General features: G+C 56.5%; 1 protein-coding gene across 1 annotated transcript in view; it reads right to left on the minus strand.

Annotated features, from left to right (window-relative positions):
* Positions 1-679, minus strand: part of CUNH2orf54 (chromosome unknown C2orf54 homolog) — a 7,712-nt gene extending 7,033 nt beyond the window's left edge. The window contains exon 1 of the mRNA XM_003798249.3: positions 166-679. Within this exon, the coding sequence (XP_003798297.1) occupies positions 166-679 (514 nt within the window). The remainder of the gene's footprint in view (positions 1-165) is intronic.
* Between the last annotated feature and the right edge of the window lie 11,763 nt (positions 680-12,442).

The raw sequence follows: 12,442 nt of genomic DNA on the forward strand, positions 1-12,442 counted from the left end.
CACACACACACACACACACACACACAGTGATCACAGCTGTGACTCTCACACACGCATGCCTATGCAATGGGTAAGTCACCTCTGCTAGCACGCGATCACTCCGCAGCGCACATGCGCAGTGATCACTCCCTTCACGCAGACGCATGTGGGGCCTGTGCCCACTACCTGGTGTGATGAGGCTGTGGTGCTTGCAGTGCACGATGGCCGCCACCAGTAAGTCCTTGAGGACATGCAAGACCTTGCTGGGCTCTATGTGACCACAGCACTGGGTGCTGCCTTCTGAGGAGGCGCTGAAGACATCATCAGTGGTCCAGCGCTCTAGGCCAGCCCCTTCCCTGAGGATGCCCAGGCGGCAGGACGCAGGGCCGTCCCCTGGCTCGGTGGGCCCTGGCTCCTCAAGCAGGAGAGCTTCGGCATCCACCCCCAGGGGCACTTCTATGTCCAGCGGGTCCTCCGAGGAGCGCAGAGCAAACTGGAAGGCCTCCAGGTCATGGGAGTAGTCCACTACGAAGCGGGGGTCCAGGGCGTGCACGCGCTCCAGCACCGTGAGCAGCACATTCTCTGCGCGCTGGTAGTCCTGGGCTCGGGGCGCCTCTCGTGACCGGATGGCCTGCAGGTAGTGGTGCCACTGGGACACCTGTGCAGCTGGGGCTGGCGCAGGGGCAGAGGGGGCAGGCATGGTGGCGGCAGGCACAGGCCAAGGCCCTGCGATCACTCTGCAGGCCGACTGAATGGACAGGCACGAGGAGGAGGTACCTGCCCAGGTGAGGACCAGGTCTAGGGTGGGGCTTCAGCTCCCCCAAGAGCAGAATTCCAGAGCACGGACACAGCCAGCAGGTTAAATAGCTGAGCGGGGCCAAAGCCTTTGAAGTGGGTGTGAGTCAGTCACGGGCAATCAGGAATGTCCCAGGGCAGGCAGCCCAGTTCCCACCCCTTGTCCTCCCATCAGAACACCTCCCTCATCTCTGGCCCAAGACACAGCCCCTCACAGTCAGACTCAGGTGTCCCTGAAGAAGCGTCCCTCAGGACCTAGTCCCTGTTCCTCCTCCTTCTCTTGCCCCCATAGCCTGGGTGCAGGGTGCCAAATTGGCCTTCCCTGCCCAGCCTCCCCACCAGGTTGCAAGGGACATGAGGCACCCCATGCTTCAGGTAAGGAAGGCAAGGCAGGTGGTGACAAGCCCAGCTCCGCAGCTTCTCCAAGGCAGGCCAGCCCACAACTGGGGCTACATCTCCCCAACATTCCCCTCAGACACCTGTGCTGGACTTAAGGGCAGGTGCCTCAAACCTGGTACAGGCCGCAGCCCAGGTTTGAGGCACCTGCCCTTAAACCTGACTCTGTCCTGGCTGTGTGCCCACAGGGCCTGGGACCCCTGTCTGCCCACTCCTCCCCACTCATTCTGCAGCATTTGGGGAGCCAGCACCCACCTGGCTGGCAGCTGGAACTCCCCTGGTTCTCAAGAAGTAGTCTCTGTGGCTTCACCTGGCCTTCTGGAAAGCCCCACCCTGCCAGCCCCTTCAGCACCTGCCAGGCTCCTGGGCTCCCGCCTGCTCCACCCACTCTACCCACCCCCTGCTCAGGGCAGTACAAGTCCCAACCAGCAGTCAGGGAACTGCCCCACCAACCCTTAGCCCTGCCTCTGCCTCCCATGGCAGTGTCTACAAACAGTGAACCTGGAGACAGTCCCACACCTGCATCCCGGAGACACAGCCCCTGCAGTCCCTATGTGGCCATGGCCGCCGACCCTGGGCGCTGCAGGCAGAACCAGCACCCTAGGAGGGCTGGGTGGGAGTAGCAGCCACTCACTGCCCAGTGTTGGGAAACCCTTCTGTGGGCCAGTGAAAAGGTGTCCGCTCCCATGCTTCCCAAGACCAGAAGCTTACCACCTCATAGGGCAGCACAAGAGAGATTTCTCTCCTGCAACCTGGAGTCCTGCAGTCCTGTCTTCGGGGTTTCCCCTCTCCCAAGGCAGCTTTTCAGGTCCAAGGACCTTGGCAGCTCACATCCCAAGTTCCTCCAGCTGTGTCTCCCAGGAACCTCACAGTGTTCTCCCAAATTCACCCAGGACAGGGGCTGTGAACCACGAGGAAGGCACAGGCAAGCCGCCCCCCAGCGCCATGGGGCTGGGAGCAGCCCCATGTCAAGCACCCCACCCTCTTGCCACCTGGGAGTGCTCATCCCCAGTCCTGATCCCCTCCCTCACTGGTGTTGCTGCCATGAGCTCCCTGCTGCACCCCCTCCCAACCCCTGTGTCTGGCCCAGGCCCCCTTCAGCGTCTCTCCAGCACGTCAGACTCACCAAATTCCACAGACATCTTTAACCTCCCACCCCAAGCAGAGCTCCCACCTGGCTGCCTATGCCCATTTAGACCCATCTGCCCCTCCCTAAAAACCCCCCATGGCCGTGCCACTCTCCCCCCTACTTCCAGCACAGGTGCCACCTTTCTGGCCTGAGGGACCCCCACTTCCTGCCTGACTTGGACTCCACATGGTCTCCATGGGGCTGGAGGCCACACCACGCCTCAGCTTCACCCTCTCACAACTTCCATCTTGGGATGAGACTCCTCTTCTGCCCTCGCAGTAGGCCCAGCTTGGATGACCACTGACCCTTTTCTGTGGCCTCAGCTTAGACACGTTTTGGGCTCTCTCCCTGGGCTCCTGCCAGCTCCTGAGCTGGACCGAGCTGATTGCCCTTAGGGTCTCCCAACCTGTAACCAGATTACGGAAGACCCTCTGGTGGCCCGGCCATGTCCTTCTCCTTGGCCCCTCTGACCAGTGTGTCAAATGCTGTGGTGAGCAACCTCACCTGGGACAGTGTCAGACTCCTTGGCATATCCTGGAGCCGGGCACAAAACTAGCCAAGCACACAGAAGGCAAGGGGATCACACCGGGGAATCGTGGACTAAGGAAGGCCGTGGGAAGGTGGACCTGTGCTCCACCAGGACCCTCAAAGACAGAGCAGGTAGACCCAGGAAGATGGGGTGTTGGCCCAGGGGACACAGGCACAGCCCTAGAGGGCAAGGTGGTGCTTGACCAGGAAGGAGCCGTATCCTCTAGAAGGCCTGCAGGCAGCCCCTGGCCATAGTGCTCTCAGGACCCCAAGAGCGGCAGGAATGGGGAGAATAGACGTCTCATCAGGGCCTTGGGGACATGAGAGGGGTTTTTTGGCATCCTTGCCAACCACAATGCCTGTGTCAGTATGGATTCCATCTCTCAGTGTACATGAGGGCCCTGCCCTGGATCCTGTATTTCTGGAATTCCCCCATGTGCTGGGAAAGTCGAGGCAGGGAGAGGACATTCGGCCTAAGCAGAGTCCATGAAATGAGTCTCGGGGAACCACAAGCTCACACCATCTGGGAGGTCACATGCATTGTCTGCTGGAGACCAAACCTGGCAGCTGTCCTGGGTGTTTCCTGGGGCTGCTATAAGTGGCCACCATAGAATGGGCAGCACTAAGTGACAGAACTATTTTCTTGCTGATCCAGAGGCCAGAAGCCCAAGCTCAGGGTGTCATATGGCTGAGCTCCCTCCAGCAAAGCCTCTCTCCTGCCTGTTCCAGCCCCCGTGGCTGTGGCACCCCAGGCCACTTGACTCCGTCTCTGCTTCTGTCTGGCATGGCCTCTCCCACATGTACCCCTAACATCTCCTCTCCATCTCTTACAGGGACACTCAGGACAGTGTTTAGGGCCACCCAGACAATCCGGATAATCTCCTGGCCTCACAATCCTCAATTCAATCTCAACTCAATCCCTTACCATTTTAGGCATAGAAGGCTACATGCTCTTCTATGTGGCTTGTAAGGGGCTCAACACAGGTCCTCAGTACTAGAAAGATGCCTGGACCTCGCCCAGACACTATGTCCCAAGCCAGCTGCTGTCCAGGCCCCTCCAGGCACAGCCTTTTAGGGGCCTCTGGGATCCAAAAGCAACCACAATGGGGATGGACAAGAAAGCAGACCCAGCTGGACCCCTGAGAAGAGTTGGCTAAGGTCCACACCAGCCACCAATGCCTGTGAGGCCCTGGGCCTTGCTCTCCAGGGCAGTGTGGTCTGACTCAGTCTGCTCAGGCCTGGGAGACGACACTGACACCGCAAAGCCACACTTGAGAAGAAGACTGGTGTGGTGCAGGCACTACCACAGCAAGGTGCCTGCTCCTCTTCCTCAGAACCTAACTCTGCTGCGGAGCAGATAGGACACAGGACACCCAGTTAAGTTAGAATCCATCTGAAATTCAAGTTTAACTTGCATGAGACATAATTTAAAGTGCTTGTTGTTTTAGCTGCACCTCTAATCTAACAGAGGCCTCCGTTTTTATCTTGTTGACTCTGGCACCCTACACTGGGAGCATTTCTAGAATGGTGGAACAAACCCCACCCAGAATGGACAAAACAAAAGAGAAATTATTGCCCTAGAAGAGACCGGGGCCCATTGGTGAGAAGTCCCTGGGCTTCCTTTTCTGCTCCAGCCCCCACAGCTCTCACCCAGTGGTGGTACAAGGACACCAGGGCTGCTCTGGACCTCAATCTTTGTTGTCTATGGGATAGGCAGGTGTTTGGGGTGGAACCTCCCAGGAAACTCAAACACTGGGACCAAGGAGCCAGCAGGCCTTGGGAGGGAATGGCTCTGGCTGGCTGCAGGAGATGAGGCCCCTGCTCCTGCGGGGAGGCCCAGGCTCGGCCGGCTGCTGGGCAGGGGCTGTCCCCCAGAGCTCTGGCCCAGTCCTCCACGCCCTGTCCACTGAGCCAGCTTGTCCAGGGAAGCCAGGTGTCATCATCACCCAGGAAGGCTGCCCGGGGATAAGGAAGGAGTGGATAAGTTACGAATCACATCTGGAAAGAGAAGCAAATCTTGATTGAAGTCAGCCTAGGTCCACCAGGTGGCCCCTGTGAGATGTCTGCCCGACTGACCACAACTAGCCACTCTGCTGCCAGTATGCTACAACTATGGAGCCTGAGGCAAGACGTGAAACTGACAGAGCAGAAAGCGTGAGGTCAGTGAGGCAGCTGGCTCCACCAGCCAAATCTCAGATCGGTTTGAGCAGGACCCAGGGCCAGCCGTCTCCCAGCCGTCTCCCTCTGTCACATGGCTGGGACATCACTGCAGGACCAACACAATGCTTGCCCATGGAAAGACAAGTGCCTCACCATTCCCAGGGGCTCACCTGGGACCCTCACCTCGCCTGGGGAGAGGCTGGTCAGGAATGTTCCCAAAGTGAGATGGGATTTACAGAGAAGGGCCAGGTCTGGGAGCAAGAAACCCTGTCCCCATCCCACAGGACCATGGCCAATTCCCTCACCTGGGAGGGAATCGCTAGCAGGAGGAACAAGAGACCATCTACCCCACATACCACATTCCTCACTCGGGACCCCATCCCCTCTTCCTGCCCTTGCAGTTCACAGCACGTCACCCGAGTCACACACCATCCGTGTTGCTGGACACCACACTGTCCCACAGCCTGTGGCACCCGAAGGGATGCTCGAGCCAGAACCCTGGGGTGCAAAGCTCTCATTTCGGTTGTTTCTGACAGCATTTCCCACCGGGTCACGGGACGTGTGTGTTTTGCAAAGGATAGGAGGTTAAGTCCCTGCCCATCCGCCTGTGGCCCAGGGCTGTCCTCCTCATCCCTCCCCAAAGAGGGACACTGGCAGACCCCACCACCACCACCTGCTTCTCAGCAAGGGGCCTCCACAAGCAGTCCCAGCACTGTCCCCTCTCCTCTGTGTCCCAGGCCTGCTAAGGGGAGTGATGTTCCACAAAGACAGGACTGCCAAGAAAGAAAGGAGCTGTTTAACACAAAAGACTTTTTCTGGGGCCAGGCATGGTAGTTCATGCCTGTAATTCCAGCCCTCTGGGAGGCCAAGGCAGGTGGATTGCCTGAGCTTGTGAGTTCAAGACCAGCCTGAACCAGAGTAAGACCTTATCTCTAAAAATAGCCTGGTGTTGTGGCAGGCGCCTGTAGTCCCAGCTACTTTGGAGGCTGAGGCAAGAGAATTGCTTAAGCCCAAGAGTTTGAGGTAGCTGTGAGCTTGTGATGCCACAGCACTCTATCAAGGGCGACAAAGAATGACTCTGTCCGGAAAAAAAAAAAAGGCTTTTTCTCCCTCTTGTCCAGGAATGGGAAAGTTACCTCAGATCCATCCCCATGGCTAAAGGGGGTCAGGACTTTTTTTTTTTTTTTCCTGAGTCTTATTCCACTGCCCTTGGAGTCACAGCCCACAACAACCTCAAACTCTTGGGCTCAAGTGATCCTCCTGCCTCAGCCACCCAAGTAGCTGGGACTATAGGTGCCAACTAATTTTTCTGTCTTTAGTAGAGACAGGGTCTTGCCTTTGATCAGTCTGGTCTCAAACTTATGAGCTCAAGCAATCCACCCACTTCCACCTCCCAGAGAGCTATGATTATAAGCATGAGCCACTGTGCAGGCCAGATTATGAGCTTTTAAAGAGGCAGCCTTGGGGCAGCTTCTGGGGGATGCTTTCTGGGCCTTAGGGAGTCTGCCCAGGGTCCTTCAGAATCTTACCCCTTTGCCTGGCAGAACACCCACTATTTCTGAAAACAGCTCAAAGGTCAAGCAGTTCGGGGAGGATTATAGAAGCATGTAGGGGTTATTGACATTTGTTTGTGGAGGAGAGGCAGGGCGTCAGAGAGGCACTAGAGCCCCCACCCCTGGCTCTAGGGCCCCTCTGCCTCTCAGGGAACCATCCCCAGGGCACCTGCTCTGGCCGAACACCCTGCTGCGTGCTGGTGCCTCCCCACCCACTCTGTGTTCCTTTGGGCAAGGACTGTACAGGACTGTGTGAGGGAGCAGGTGGGGAAGAGGGTCAAGCCCAAGGTCAACAGAGCCGCCTGGGGTGTGCTCAGACCAGGGAGCAGACTGACCCTTCCTGAGCACAAATACTCATGTGGGAGGGGACCTGATGCTCAATCTATCTGATGGGGACCTCGTGGCCCCCTGAGGTGGCAAGGATCCCTCCCATGCAGGGTGGAGGCAAATGTCAGGCAGATGTGGAAACAGACCCATGGAGGTGCCCCAAGAAAGGAAAGAGGTAGAGGGTGGTGATTAGAGACTGAAGGAGGTTGAAGGGGCTACAGGGAGGTGAGAGAGAGTTGGGAGCTCTGGACCAGCAAGTTGAGAAGGGCCCAGAAGTGAAACGAGGACTTTTGGGTGGATGTGACCTAGTTAACCAAGTATGTGCTGTTTCTGCAAAACGTAACTTCTAGCCTGTCTAACCCACGTCCTCTAGCCCATGAATGATCTCCCATAAAACAGAGATAAGGATCCAGCACAGAGCAGTGCGCACTGGTGCCTCAAACCTCACGTGATTAGACACTCCATTCTGACACAGTGAAGGGAATTGCGTCTCTGTCACAACCAAGATAACACACAGCCAGTGACACCAGGACAGATGTCACCAGGGATGCAGAATCTACTGCCAGATTGGCAGGAGGGTCAACTACATCTACCTTGAGCACTGCCCCAAAATGGGTGTTTTCTGTTTGTCTTTTAGAATTCAGTTTTTTTCTTATGGTAAGTAAACACAACATGAAGTACTGCCTCTAATGTGTAGGTCAGCAGCATCAGGGACGGTCAGGCTGTTGTGCAGCCATCACCATCGTCCCCTTCAGATTCTTTCATCTTTCCAGACGGAGACTCTGTCCACACTAAATGCTGCCCCCACCCCTGCCCAGGCCCCGGCGCTCTCTTTCCTGCCTCTATCCCTCGGAGTCTGACTCCTCTGGGGCCTCATAGGAGTGGGATCACACAGGGTCTGTCCTTCTGTGACTGGTTTATTACACCCAGCAAGATGTCCTTCAGGTTCCCCCAGGCTGTAGCAGGTGACATCCATTGTGTAGACACACCACATACGCTGATCCACGGGCCACCGACAGACGCTGGGTTGCTTCCACCTTCTGGCTACTGTGAGTCCCGGTGCCGTGAACACAGGAGGGAGGGTGATGTCTTTTTAAGTCCTGCTCTCAGCTCTTCTGGGTTGTGCCAGAAGCGGAATTGCAGCATCAGAGGTAATTAATTCTGCATTTAATTTTTGAGCAGTAGCTGCACCATCTTACCTTCCCATCAGCTGGTCAGGAGAGTTTATTTCTCCACATCCTCACTAGCACTTATTTTCTGTTTTTGGAAAGCAATCATCCTAATGGGTGTGAACTGCTGTGTCACAACAGTTTTTTGAATTGGATTTCCCCAATAATTAGTGGTGTTGAGCATCTTTTCATGTACATATTTAGCATTTGTATCTCTTCTTTGGAGAAATGTCTATTCAAGCACTTTGCTCATTTTCAATGGGATTTTTTTGTTACTAAGTTGCAAGAATTTTGTATATGTTCTGGATATTAATCAGAGATGTGATTTGTAAATATTCTCCCCTGTTCTGTAGGTTGTCTTTTCACTTTCTTGATAATGTCTTTTGATATAAAAAAGTTTTTAATTTTAGTGAAGCTCAATTTATTGTTTTTTCTTCTTTTGTCTATGTTTTGATGTCATATTTAAGAAGCCACTGCCGGATCCAATGTCACAAAGCTTCTCTCGCATATTTCCTTCTAAGAGCTTTATGGTTCTTGCTCTCAGGTTCAGGCCCTGGACAGGTTTAACGCCCCAGCAGCCCCAAGCCTCCTCCAGTCCAGCAGGTAGCAGCCGGCTCCCCAGCCCCCTCTTCCTCTTGTTTGTGTGCTTAGGCTTGGTCATTCCTCAAGGACAGGTGACCGAGGGCAGTGTTCCTTAGCCACCCTGCCCGCCCTCCAGGACTGTGTTGTGGCAGCATTATCCCAAAACCCCTCAAACAGATAAATGTGCAGGCGTGAAGGGCAAAGTCCCCTCTCCCACCCAGCTAACCTCTGGAGACTTCCCTCTTCCCCCCCCACCCCTGAAAACCCAGCACATGTGCCCACCTGACCTCTCCTCTTTACATCCTTTGCTAGACCCATGGGCACCCTAGTTTGACACCCCTAACTCAGACTGTGGAATCCAGAGAGTGGACAGGACCTTGAAAGTCCCATGAAATACATGTTCTCCTGTGTCAGGCCACCTGCCTCCTTGGACAACACCCTGCCCTCGGCCAGCCTCTTGACCTTCCAGATAGACAGGAATCTGACCTGCCGTAGTGCCACGTGCAAGACAGGACATGCTGACGTGTTCTCGGAAGATGGCTAGTGTTCGGGGCAATCCCCAGAGGAGGGTGAGGGCAGGAGGGAACCCAGCACCACCACCTCCACCCAAAGGGGAGCCGGCCCCTCCTGGTACAGTCACAGTGGGCCTTCTGTCACTGTCTCAACTCATTCGGCAACTCCCTGCCCCCAGGGACCAGGCCTCCACCTCAGAGCCGGCTACTCCTGGCACAGCAGATGGTCTAAAGTGCTGCCCACTCATGAAAGGTGTGGCTCTCGCACGTGGCGGAGGTGCGGCTGACCCAGGTCACAACCCCTTGGGTTCTGATTCAGCCATGTCCCCTGAGGATGCTGGACAATAAGTGGACCGTGTACTCTGTAATTGTACCAAATTCCAGCCCTGTTCCAGGGACTGGCTTAAGCAGGGCCCAGAAGTGTGGGCAGGTGCCAGGCCAGCTGCCCTGTGGTCTGCTGGGTAGCCACCCCGGTCAGTCAGTCTGTGCCTGCCCCATCATCTGTCCACACCTTAGGCCAGTTGCCACATTCCTGCATCCAACATGGGGCCAACAGGACTGTGAACTGTCCCATAGGAGCAGGAGACCCAGGCTTAGGTGACATGTCCTGAGGTTGTAAACCTGGGGGAGGGGAGGGGCACCACTTCAGGTGGAGAATAATGATGTCACCTGTGACAGTGTGGCTGTCAAGCGGTCTTCTGAGCACAGCCTGCTGGGCAGATAGAAGGGTGGCCCTGAACTGGGAGGGGGTGCAGGGCAAGCCAGAGTGTGAGGATGAACGTGGACAAGGAGTGGACTTTCCCCAAGCCCTGGGGGGGCCCCAGGGCCAGAGCTCGAGCGTTCAGTCCTGTTAGGATGAGGGCAGTCCTGGCCCGCCCCCTCCCCCCAGCCCTACCATCCCCGATGTCCTGTCCCACAGAGGCATCGCACCCAGTGAAGACCTCTGTCACATCCTCCTCTGTCACATCCTCCTCTGTCATATCCTCCTCTCATTCTAGAACATTCCAGGGGGGCAGTGCCAGGCCCAGAGCTGAAGGTGCTCCTTCTAGCCTGTTGATGGCCCTTAGCCGGGAGCCACTGTGCACAGATGCTGGACAGAGAGACCAGGGAGGCTGTTCTGGAGGCGGGTCTTGGGGAAAGGCGAGTGCACACAGGCTTCTCTTTGCAGCCAGCGGCCACCAAGGAGTGAGTGGAGTGGGCAGCTTGTTGAGGGCTTACAGACAGACCGGCAGAGGCCGACCAGCAGAGGCCAACAGGCTGGGTGGGTGTGGAGAAGGAGGGAGCACCAGGGATCTCGAGGCTGGATTTGGGGGAGGCAGGAGGGTTTGCCTTGGGTAGGCAGGATGACCCCACCACTGGGGACCAAACCTCCTGGTTCTCAGGAAATCCTTCTTCCCAGGGCAAAGTCCCTCCTGCCTAGAAGCCAAGGTCACAAAGAGAGGAAGTGAGCTGCCACACCCATCCCATGCCCAGCCAGATGGGGCTGATCCCACTACCACACCACCCTCTTTTACTCCTGTCCCAGGGCAACTCTTTCTGAAGCTCAGATCAGAGTTCCTGCCCCTTCCTGCTGGCCCTTCAGAGGGCCCACCAGCTGTAGGGGTCTGTGTAGGGATCTCCACCTGGCTGGGGCCCTGTGAACGTCACCTTCAGCCTGCACATGACTCCAGCTCTATGTACCTGTCCCCTTGCCACCCCACACTCAGGCCACCAGGTCACCCCAAACATGGGCTTCTGCATCAGAAACTTGTTCTGGTGGGTGAGGCCCTCAGGATGGGTGCACCAGCCCCTACATCCTGCCTACCACACCCCACTACCCTAGGGGTCCATTCCTACTCATCCCGACCCTCAGCCCTGGCTGGACGTCTGCTATAGGGCAGAGCCCACACTCTAAGCCTCTGAGCCTCCCACTGGAGTTAGAGATGGCCTAGCTGATAACACTGACCTGCCTCCCCCCAGCTCCTGAACTCAGTCCCTTAGGCCAAGACTGCCACAAGAAGGACCTTCCAAGTCCACAGGGGCTCCCAGGACTCTGGGGGTGCTAAAGGCCACCTTGGGTGACAGGGAGGACCTGAAGGCTGAGTAGGAAGAATCTCAGGCCATGCATGGATCCCTCAGGGTCTAGACCAGGAGCCAGAGGTCGTTGCTGGCCTAGAGGCCCCAGTGTAATAGGGAACAACTTGGCATCCAGACAGAACCTGGCAGAGAAGCTGTGTGTGAGCTCTGCAGACCCTCCCACCCCCTGGGCAAGACAGCTGATGGCTCTTCATGGTTCAAGAAGGGGAAGAAATACAGCTTCACACAGAAAGAGGGACTCACGGCAGGAGACCCATAGTGCTCTGGGGTGACATCAGATTGCAAAAGGGCTCACCCAGGTGCAAGCTGGAAATGATGGGGCCTCTTGTCCTCCCCAGACAGATGGCTCCCTCTCCGGGCCTTGGTTCTCCATCAGCAATAGGCCCTCCCACTACTGACCTCTAAGTTCTTTGATAAATGCTTTAAGAAGTCATAGATTATGATTCCAGACTAGGGACCTACTCTATCTACCCACTGCCTCTGATGACCAGCAAGCCCATGATGTCTCCGAGAGTAGGTGGGGAAGGGGAATGGGGAGAGGTCAGCCCATCCCCAGGTGTCATGGCTCAGGTGCACAGCTTCGCCCAGGGCGTCTCTAGGTTGCAGGGGGGAGGGGAAATTGCTTCCAGCCAACAGTACTCCTTAGTGCCCATAGCAACGGGGTCCTGCACTCCTGTTTCCAGGGAAACCCAGCCCTCAGCGTCTTGGTTGCCAGAGTAACGCCCATGGGCTGGGTTGACCACGCGGTCACCAACTGAACAGGCCGGCTGGGCGTCCTAGCTTGGGAGGACTCAGGGTTGCAGAGCCAGGTGCAACACAGGTGTGGAGCCACACATTGAGGAAGGTCCTGGCAGGGACAGGGTTGGAGTAGGAGATTCACCTGGGAGCCAAGCCCAGGCTTTCTCTGACCCACGATGAGCTCTGCCTCCAGCGAACCTGGGGAAGAGGTCACCGCCCAGAAGTCCCAGCTGGGGCTGGACACCGTGATCCAGGTCAGTGGGGTGGCCACTCTCCCTGAGCCTCCACGAACACGTCCCAAGGTCACCTCAGGAGGGACATTGCACAGAGAAGGGTGGCCAGGCTACACCTTGCCAACTCCCAGGGGCACTTTCCACCTGCTTGTGTGTTCAGCAAGAATTTGCATGCACACACACAGCACATGTTCACACACATAGGTACATTCACACACACAGCACATGTTCACACACATAGGTACATGCACACACACAGCACATG

This window comes from Otolemur garnettii, unplaced genomic scaffold, assembly GCF_000181295.1.
Source record: "Otolemur garnettii isolate 467f Iridium unplaced genomic scaffold, OtoGar3 scaffold00133, whole genome shotgun sequence".
Taxonomy (NCBI): Eukaryota; Metazoa; Chordata; class Mammalia; order Primates; family Galagidae; genus Otolemur; species Otolemur garnettii.